Here is a 10,921-nt window from a genome sequence, read left to right as displayed (position 1 = left end):
AGGGTTTGATTTGATTTTCATGGTTTAAAGGTTAGGTGTTTGTCCTTGAGAATGTGAAAGTCTAGGTCAGTATTTGAAGTCATGTGTTTCTGGTTGGGCAAACAACACCCTCTGAGTACCTCACTGCAAGAAGTAGCTCATTCATGGTGTCCTAGGGAAATTGGCCTTGTTCTACACATATGACAAATTGTCACACATCCAGCAGGAACATTTATTCAAGTTACAACATAAATGTTTGATAAGTATATTTACTTGTTCCTTTGAAATCTTATTAGCTAAAGAGGTCTTGTATGTGTTGGTGGCTGTACTGTTACCTGACCTTTAAGATCCCTGTCCGCTAACTGATGTTTTTCAGGGAAATCACAGGCAGATAGCTGTCTCTGGCCACACAAGCCATGGAAGGACTCTGCTTTGACGTGAAGTCCAGCAAGGATGAACCCTCCAGGCCAGGCAGTTCTGAGAAACCCCGCCTTAATCTAACTTCAAATCACCGGTCATGTCCCTCATTTTCAAATCTCACCTCTTCCTCACAGCGTCCACCGAAACTCAGTCATGTTAGGGAAAGGGCTGCAACATGGGGAGAAGGGGTAGAGAAAGAGAGAGAGGTGGTGGAGGTGCGATATACACTGACATTGATTGGTTCTCTGCCGGTCCACCACCTAACCACCATGGCTATGCTGCCCTGGGTGGTGGCTGAGATCAGCAGGTCTCGGCCTGCAAGGAAGGACCTGGGAACTGGGATGCAGAGTGGAGCACAAAGAGGTGGACAGTTGGACCCTCGTACCTCAAATCAGACAGTTTTTTTATGTGTCTCGGCATCGTGGGTGCGATGTGTCTCTGTTCTGGGAGAGGGAGATGTCTGGAGCCCTCTAACACACACCGTGCTATTTGGATGTCGTCCCCACCAGGTGACTAAGCTAATTCACAACAGCCAAGAGCCCAACAGCTTCGGCTTCCTGGTCAGAGATGTTCCAAGCTGTGCCTGCTATGTCTTCCAGTGCCAGGACAGCACCAAGGTGGGTGTGTGTGAATGTGTGCACAAATTAGATAACATGGGAATAAAGTGTCTTTGGTTGTAAACCTACTACAGTATATGAAGGAGCAAGTATAATTTACAGCTGCTACAGTACTGTGCAAAAGACTTAGGCTACTGTTAGATTTGTTGTTTTAGTAATATGTCTCCTTATCAGAATACAACTAGAAGATGTAGAAAATATGTACACAGTATTAAAAGACAAAAGTATAGGAAAAATCAGCAAATAAACTGGATACTTAGGATGTGATATTCAACCTGGTATGAGGTCAAGAACAAAAACTGGAGTGGAAGACCAAGAAAAGAGCTTTTTACTTTGATAGACTGGAGGAAATCCAGCAAGGACCTGACTCAGTACCTGACAGCTTCATCTGAATGCCAGACTTGTCCTTCCAGAGGCTGGATCAGGAACGGCCTTTGTGGAAGGACTGCAGCCAAGAAACCACTTTTTCAGAAGGGGGACAGGGAGAAAAGGCTGAAATATGCAAAGACTGGAGTGAAGATCAGTGGAAAAGAATATTAGGGATTGAGGAATTGAAGTTTGTAATGTTCAGGTCCAATCACTGATGGTATGTGAGAAGAAGAGTTGGAGAAAGGTGGAAGAATGAGTGTTTGCGGCCTTCAGTGAAACTGAGTGGAGGGCCTGTCATGGTTTCAGGACTTCGAGATGGTCTTCCGAAATGTTCAAGCTGTGTTAAGTGCGGGGGGTGGGGGGAGGGGGTCACACCAAATACTGACTTTGGACTGTTAAAACCATTTACTTCTGAAAATTGAGTTTTTAACATTGTGTATATATTCCCTGTATTTTCTGGTTCTGTCTTCTGAGAAACAAATATAAATGATCATTACAGCCTTGTTAAAACAGCAATACTAATGGTGGCCAAGGTGTTTTGCACAGTGCCATATATCACAATTACAGACACAGCTAAGATTAGTTATTATAAGCATAAGGGAATCTCTGCTCATTTACCAGTTCTGAACTTACACTGATTCCTCAGTAGACGGGACAATTAAGAACAGGTTTGTAAAGATTATTTCTAATAAAATGCAGAATATGAAAAGCTCTCCAACTGTGTTGCCCAGACCTAATTGGCTATTTAAAAAAAAGTCTTGATACCTAATATACACCAAGCCACAGAAGGAGCTCATTGAGAGTAACACTGTGGCTCAGATACATGCACAATTATTTCCCACGCCAAATGGGCCAGTCTCAAGACTCACAGCAACCTATGTCAAATATAAACAGCAACACCTTCGCAAAGGCGTGGTATGTCATATTAAAGAGCAGGAAGTATGGAGGTTAAGCTGTGTTACTGCACTGAGCAACACAAGTAAAGATCAGTCTACTAAAATCCACACACGGCTAAAAACACACCAGACTGAGCTGTAACCCTTTCAGCTCTCCTCCACACAGCATGTTTTGCCAACAGACTGTGTGCAATGTAAAGCTGCAGCTGTTGTTAGAGTCAGACCAGAGACATCTGAGAGCATTCTTATTTCACAGTACTTATATCAACATGACCTTGAGCTTTTTCTTGCTCTGAACCAGGTGCGTGCAGACATGTCTGGGCTCACGTAACAAATACCTGCTTAGCTTCGAATATATGAACAGCTAGCATGCACTGCATGATTTACCGTAAACATAGTAACTGTGTAAATACAGATGGGTCACAAATGAAAGGAAAAACTAGCATGAAGTGAGCAACTTTGACTTTTTATTGAAGTGTCTCCAGAACAGTTCTGTTGGACAGAGGGAACATCAGTCTTCCAAAACATGTCCCCTAATTGTGTTCAACCCACTTTTTTCATACTCAGTAAGCCATTCAATAACCTAGAGGTGTGACAATTAGTCAGTGAATTGAACTGAAGAAAAACTCAGCAACATTTTCTGGCTTCACCTTCTTTGATTTGAGGAACTGATACTGTTGTCATACTAAATTATAAACTTAATATCTTTGGATTTGTTGGTTGGACAATACAAACTATTTCCCATTTTGTGACATTCTGTGAATAAAAAGGTCAATCAAAAGATTAAGCAGCTGATTAATCAGACTCAATTTTTTTACATTTCCACAGAATTACTCAGGAGTTTCCTTTGATTTGTCAGTCATCTGTTTATCACTGCCTACAGTCTTGTCTGATGTAAATGCACACATGCATATCAACTGCCTTTGAGCATAAACAGAGGCTGTTCCCATATCTTGATGTGGGTTAGGGTTATTTGTTCTGTGTGTTTGTTTTCTTGATTGAAAGTTACTTTCCTTCAGCAAAGCAGGATGTAGAAACATGTTGCCATGGAGACCACTTCCTGTGGCCCAGCGCCTGTTATTATGTGTTTGCTGTGGAGTTTGTGTGTGTGTGTGTGTTCGTTCTTGGTGTTCTCTCCCTCTCTTTGCAGCCTGTCCAGAAATGTGATGGTGATGTCAGGCAGACCACCTGTTGCTCTAGCTCTGTCACACTGGCTTAGACACACATGCAAGCTTACATGCTCATTATGAATGCTCTCCTTGGGCAACACTCAGGGGCTTTGAATCCATGGCTGTTAACACAGCTGTTGCTTTAGTTTATTTCTGTTTATCTATCTATCTATCACAGTTAAGGTGCATAAAGTGCTACATGCTAGAATGAGAATCAGGAACAACCCTGAGCCTCACAGTTAAAGTCACACACACATTTTCTACAGGAAAAACCCTCACACCCACAAAAATTCACATTCTGCATCTGAGATTGCTGTCGCTTTCGAGAGGGGGAGGGGATGGTACGGTAGCCACCAGTTTCATTTTGATCACAAACATTCAAGTGTGTAGTCATAGGCTTAATTGCATTGAAAAATAGAGCAGCTAATTTTAAAACCACAGCATCATTTGTCCAGAATATAACAGTATGTACATGTGTAACATTTAATGTAAAATCAGTTTTATTTGCATAATCAATACTAAGGTCAGTTAATGTAGCCCAGTGAATATAGTGCCATATATAAGCAGTTGCTAAAGATCCATAACAATGTAGATGTAAGTAGATATAATATATTTGTCAGCAACTCTTAACTCTTATAAAGTGAGCCTGGTGCATAAACAGATAATGAATGACAATATAGTAAAGCACTGTTGAAATGGTGTAGATGATGTTTTCACAGAAGAAGTTATGATTGCTGACAAATAGTCATAGATGGATTACTAAACGGGTCTACCAGGCACAGGCCCAGGGCCCCAAGCTGTCACAGGGCCCCTGGACTGGAGACCTTGTACTAGAAAGTCAATTACAGTGCCTTGCGAAAGTATTCGGCCCCCTTGAACTTTGCGACCTTTTTCCACATTTCAGGCTTCAAACATAAAGATATAAAACTGTAATTTTTTGTGAAGAATCAACAACAAGTGGGACACAATCATGAAGTGGAACGAAATTTATTGGATATTTCAAACTTTTTTAACAAATAAAAAACTGAAAAATTGGGCGTGCAAAATTATTCAGCCCCCTTAAGTTAATACTTGGTAGCGCCACCTTTTGCTGCGATTACAGCTGTAAGTCACTTGGGGTATGTCTCTATCAGTTTTGCACATCGAGAGACTGAAATTTTTGCCCATGCCTCCTTGCAAAACAGCTCGAGCTCAGTGAGGTTGGATGGAGAGCATTTGTGAACAGCAGTTTTCAGTTCTTTCCACAGATTCTCGAGTGGATTCAGGTCTGGACTTTGACTTGGCCATTCTAACACCTGGATATGTTTATTTGTGAACCATTCCATTGTAGATTTTGCTTTATGTTTTGGATCATTGTCTTGTTGGAAGACAAATCTCCATCCCAGTCTCAGGTCTTTTGCAGACTCCATCAGGTTTCCTTCCAAAATGGTCCTGTATTTGGCTCCATCCATCTTCCCATCAATTTTAACCATCTTCCCTGTCCCTGCTGAAGAAAAGCAGGCCCAAACCATGATGCTGCCACCACCATGTTTGACAATGGGGATGGTGTGTTCAGGGTGATGAGCTGTGTTGCTTTTACGCCAAACATAACATTTTGCATTGTTGCCAAAAAGTTCGATTTTGGTTTCATCTGACCAGAGCACCTTCTTCCACATGTTTGGTGTGTCTCCCAGGTGGCTTGTGGCAAACTTTAAACAACACTTTTTATGGATATCTTTAAGAAATGGCTTTCTTCTTGCCACTCTTCCATAAAGGCCAGATTTGTGCAGTATACGACTGATTGTTGTCCTATGGACAGAGTCTCCCACCTCAGCTGTAGATCTCTGCAGTTCATCCAGAGTGATCATGGGCCTCTTGGCTGCATCTCTGATCAGTCTTCTCCTTGTATGAGCTGAAAGTTTAGAGGGACGGCCAGGTCTTGGTAGATTTGCAGTGGTCTGATACTCCTTCCATTTCAATATTATCGCTTGCACAGTGCTCCTTGGGATGTTTAAAGCTTGGGAAATCTTTTTGTATCCAAATCCGGCTTTAAACTTCTCCACAACAGTATCTCGGACCTGCCTGGTGTGTTCCTTGTTCTTCATGATGCTCTCTGCGCTTTAAACGGACCTCTGAGACTATCACAGTGCAGGTGCATTTATACGGAGACTTGATTACACACAGGTGGATTCTATTTATCATCATTAGTCATTTAGGTCAACATTGGATCATTCAGAGATCCTCACTGAACTTCTGGAGAGAGTTTGCTGCACTGAAAGTAAAGGGGCTGAATAATTTTGCACGCCCAATTTTTCAGTTTTTTATTTGTTAAAAAAGTTTGAAATATCCAATAAATTTCATTCCACTTCATGATTGTGTCCCACTTGTTGTTGATTCTTCACAAAAAATTACAGTTTTATATCTTTATGTTTGAAGCCTGAAATGTGGCAAAAGGTCGCAAAGTTCAAGGGGGCCGAATACTTTCGCAAGGCACTGTAAATGACTGCAAAACAACTATGAGGAGACATAAAAGACTCCTGGGGTGGTGAGCAGTAACCACTGGGTGTCACCACTGAAGTGTTACAAAGTTCACAGTGTTTCAGTGAAAGGCTTTTAAAAGGGATTTCATTCAGTTGTGTTTTTGTGTGATTTAAGTGGCTTACTAGCCAACCTAACACTATTTCTGCTATTTAATCATATAGTTATTTGTTAGTGTTTGATTATTTAATTAAAAATTATTACAGAATGTTTTATTTTATTACAATGATGTAATTGCAAATGTTTTAACGGGCAGATGTAATGAGTAAAATTTGATTGTACTGTATTAGGTTTGTTGATTACAGTATTTTATTGCCTAGGCCTTTGCATTTAAAAAACACTGTTCACCCACAAAACCATATTTCTATCAGTAAGAGTTAGATGCTAGTTTTGATTTAATAGTTTGTTCATGGTGATGAAATGACACATTTTTTCATTTTGATATTATCTCAGATAAAAAAAAATGTGAAGTTTTATTACTAATCACCAGGAGGATGATATGTCTGTGTCTGTGTGTGTGTGAGTGTGAGTGTGAGTGTGAGTGTGTGAGAGAGAGGTTTCAGTTCAGTTTTATTTTTATAGCACCAAATCACAACAAAAGTCATCTCAGGACACTTTAGTAAGGTCTAGACCACGCTGACTTGCAGTTTAATTTAATTTTAATCAAACCCACTGCCTCATCTTCATCACTGTCAGACTGATACTTCATTCTCCACTACTATTGTAGTAATTGTTTCTGCTATTAAATATTGTTCTTCATAACTTTCCTACATATGATCAGCACATGGGTTTGACTAATCTTTACCTAGTCCTGAATTTAAAAAAAATAGAAATCATTGAATCACCCTTTTATAGCAACGTGTTTATTAAAAGTTGATTAAAATGCTGATTAACCTAGATGTGCTAGATGTGACCTATAGTTAAGTAATGGACATGGAAATAAGACAGTGGCAGCTGGAAGACATATAGACCCATTTGGCATTTACCAAGTGTTGGCAGAAGAAAAATAAAACGGAATAATAATAAGCCTACAGGACTGCATTTGGACCTCGCACACCTAAAAATGCAGTCAGTTCTGCACTAAAGCTGCTGAGCTTGAGACAAAACTATAGCAAATGTTGGCTAAGGGACCTTGAATTCCCAGCTCTCGGTCAGCTGAAGTGCATCCCAAGGCTCTGCTCGCAGGCTGAAACATTACAAACCATGTAACGGCAGAGGGGAAACCCCCCCCAAAGTCTACCGCCTAAACTTTGCCGGTCCCGGGACAGGAACTGTGTTCATCCCAGTCTCTCACTGTATTGGTGGTGGATTTAGCTGCGTCAGGTTAGCCGGAGTTAGCAAGCCTAAAGACGGAAGTCGTTCTATAAACCTTCAAAACAAGCGCAAATAAATCGTAAAGCGCAACGGATATCGACATGAAGCGTTTTGATTCATCTTACTTTGAAATCGATGAACTGAGTGTGTTGTAGTTTCGTGTTTATCAACTTGTCGCTTAACCGCAGGATCATCGACTTCAAAGAATAAAATCAACTTTGTGATGATATGACACAGAAGTGTCCCACACCGTCAGAGACAAGTTTCGCTAAACTACCTTAACCTTTCAGCGCTTGGTTTTGTAAAGTTTATGGCGAATGGGATGAGAGCACGACTCCAGCGACTCAGCCTGTTCAACATCAAGCAAGATCAGAAAGATGTGAGTTGTTTGAAAGCTGTGTCTCAGCGGTGCTGTTTAGGTTGGGTGCTATGCTAAGTGGACAGTTAGCTAACGTTCACCGAGTTCTGAACGTTAGCCAAACTAGCACAGCCTCACGTTAGACGAGTTTAACAAGTTAGCTGTTCGTTACTGACGCAGAATAGTTCTCAGCACACAATATAGTAATGTTTCTACTGGGTTCTGACTACTTGTCTTTATGCCAGATATGTGTTTGTTTGACGGTGTATGTACATGTCAAGTGAACTGTGCTGCTCCCTATGAATGAGTAATGTTCCGTACTATGCTATAACTGGTCAAGACATTGTGGCTAGTCCTCGGTTCATGTTTTCTGGTAGTGAACAGGTTGTAAATATCGAAGGTTTAGTTCAGTTTATTACATTTATCAGTCTTAAGGTTTAGAACCAAAAACAACGTTTTGCTTGTTTTTTGCCTGAAAATTAACTGTTGCAATTAGTCGACTAGCTGCTTGTGATTTTTTTTTTTCTGAGGATTGACTCATTGCAGGCACTTCTATATTTGTCACGTAATACTATGGGGATTTAACTTCCATCTCAAATGAAATGATCTAGATAATGTTTAATAAAACTGAATGTGTATGGTTGGTCTTCACTGCTGATGGTTAGGTAGTTTAAAAATCTGAATGATGAATTGATTAGTAGATTTACAGAAAATGAATTACTGCCTATTTGAAAATTGATTAATCATTTAAGGAGAGTTTTTATGTAAAAGGGGCAAAACTGCATTAGCTTCCTGGTATTCTTAGTTTTCCAACTTGACCCAAATATATGATCTGGTTTTTTACTCTTGTTTGGAGAAATGCATCACCTTGGACTTTTGGAAAACAGAATGGTCTCTTTTTTTTGTCTTTTCTGACATTTTGTGACAGAATGGTGACTTGATTACAAGTTGACATAGTCCCAGTTGTACCTGCACAATGATTACACTAAAGCGGATCTCTCCTTTTCCTCCTAGCTCACAGTGTTGCTCAGCCTGGTTACTGAAACCTTCCTTATTCATTCTAGTAGTTAAAAAAGGCCTTTTACTTAACTGGATGGTGTTAGAGCTGCTGTTAAACACTGACTGTCAGACCCTTTATAAAGCTGAGTAAACTAAAATCCTGTCTGCTTTGCTGCTGTAAACACAGGCCAAATGTACTGTAGGTGTGTGTGAGTGAGTCATGGCGATATCACCTCAGAGCCATTGTGCTTATGCCAGGATTTTACTTCTGGAACGGGAGGCAAGTAGTTTCGTACACTACATTAGACACATACTGTAGTCTTTCTCAAGCTCTTTCTTCAGCAGGTTGTCTTTTTTATGGCTGATTAAAGGTGCACTAACAGAGATTTTACACACTGATAAATCAGGTGAAAATTACTTTTTTTTTTTTTTGAGGTGGAGAGTTTTACAATCAGCCATAGGACTTGATTCACATGTGGCGTTCTTCCTTCTGGGTGCATTAGCACCTAAAGCTAGTGTGTTTGTCCAAGTAACATAAGCAACGGAGCATGGTCATAATTTTACTTTTGTTTTGAATTAATATGGGTAGAGTAGCTTTATTGGTCATACCAGTTTAAAGCCTTGTTTGAAAATGTTTGCGGTCAAACAGGTTAAAGTTTGTAGAACTCTGCTGAGGACTAGTTGGAGGCGGGGCTGCTACTTGGTTTGAATGAAACATGTTGCCTGACAGAAATTGCTCTACCATCTCCTGAGTGCCTTGTTTAGAGCCGCTATTAAAACTCGTCAAATAAAACAAGCTGTCTCAGCTTCAGAACCACAGGCAGAATTTTATTATTCACAAAAAACACCTAGTTAAAAACAAGATTGAGATTAATGATTTCCCAAACTGTCTAAGAGAAACTGCAGTGTTTGGATTTTTATCCCCCCATTTCCTTCCACAGCCATAAGCTTTTCCTGTAATTCCTTGGTCTCACATGCTTCTCCGTCCCTCTTTTTTATGTGACTCCCCTCCCTTTTTCATGTGACACAGCCCTTGCACTATAGTAAAAACAAGTCAGTAAAACTGGAGGCACCTTCCTGTCTTTATATAACTGACAGTCTGTCCCTGTCAGTTGTTGAGATGAGGACATCTGTGTTATCTGTGAGCCTTACTGACCTAATTTATTCTTGGTCGAGATTGCAAAATGAATGTGTTTGTCTTCTCTGCCTCGCTTGTCTTTGTGCAGTGAAGTGGCTCTTTAATCCAGATGGAGTGATGACAATGTGCTGGATGTGTGGCTAACCATTTTCCATCACTCTTCCTACTTTGCAAGTTATACCACCCATCAAAATGTTCCCATTCCTCTCTTTGGCACTACACTTCCTGGTAGTGATGCTTCCTATTTGTTGTGTGATTCCTGAACTTTGAACTTCTTTGAGCTCTGCTTGCACTCCACAAGGCACAAGATCCAGGCATGTGACCATGGGAAGTGCAGAAGTGGGGCTTTTTGTTGGCTCGTCATCGTGGTTGTTGATTTTTATAGGCATACTGGTGTGTCATTGGGTTTTCAGTGAGCTTTCTCACTAACTTCTCATTTTTGCCTGGCATCTCAAGTCAGGCAGACTAGACATGAAATATCTAGTCTGCCACATTTGAACAATAGTGTTTCTCCAAAGTATTTAGATTTAAGTGATGTATATAAGTAATTTCCCTAGATAAAACTAGATACTAAGTTAATTTTGAACATAAAGTTGGCAATTGTATAGAGGTTTGCAATTTTTGTGTTGAACACTTAGATTGTGTTTTATTTGTTGGGCAAACCTACATGTGGGGGACATGACTCAGCCGAGAAGCCAAATGTAGTCTAAGGGTTGGAGTGATGTAGCCACATTTATCGAAGACGTTAGTGAGCTACTCTTCATCAACAATCTTGACTCAAATAGTCGTAACTGATTCTCATCTGTTGACCTTTTTCTTCTCTTTGATAAACACAGAAGAGTTTATTTTGTTTATCGCACTGAATTGCAGCTTCTCTTTTACTGGTGGTACTTGTGCAACTTCCCTCTTTTCTGGGCCAGTACTACAGTAGCTCTGTTTAATTCTGGCTTGGTGAGAAACACCATACTTGTTCAGTGTTGTTCCTCTGTTGCAGTCCAAGTTTATGGGGCACAGCCTGAGGCTGTCCAGCTGCTTTCCTGTCTGAGATCAGACTCATGTAAACGTTTCGCTGAGCCAGGTACTGTGCGCTGTGTGTCCATACAGTAGGTCGCCCTCTGAGGAGCAAATCCTCTCTCAACTCCCCT

The 10,921-nt window shown here is 40.5% G+C and overlaps 1 protein-coding gene across 4 annotated transcripts in view; it reads left to right on the top strand.

The window, feature by feature from the left end:
- Positions 1-10,921, top strand: part of tbc1d1 (TBC1 (tre-2/USP6, BUB2, cdc16) domain family, member 1) — a 55,350-nt gene that overhangs the window by 1,546 nt on the left and 42,883 nt on the right. The window contains exon 2 of one of the 4 annotated variants that reach the window (XM_020624189.1): positions 356-1,016. In XM_020624189.1, coding sequence (XP_020479845.1) covers positions 396-1,016 — 621 coding nt within the window. In that variant the 5' untranslated portion in view covers positions 356-395. Of the gene's footprint in view, positions 1-355; positions 1,017-7,143; positions 7,661-10,921 lie in introns of those variants that run through there. The other 3 variants (XM_020624188.1, XM_020624186.1, XM_020624187.1) reach the window with 3 other exon arrangements.

This window comes from Monopterus albus, unplaced genomic scaffold (genome assembly GCF_001952655.1).
Source record: "Monopterus albus unplaced genomic scaffold, M_albus_1.0 scaffold322.1, whole genome shotgun sequence".
In the NCBI taxonomy this organism is placed as follows: domain Eukaryota; kingdom Metazoa; phylum Chordata; class Actinopteri; order Synbranchiformes; family Synbranchidae; genus Monopterus; species Monopterus albus.
Note: the sequence above shows the minus strand (reverse complement) of the source record. Positions and strands in the feature narration are given on the sequence as shown.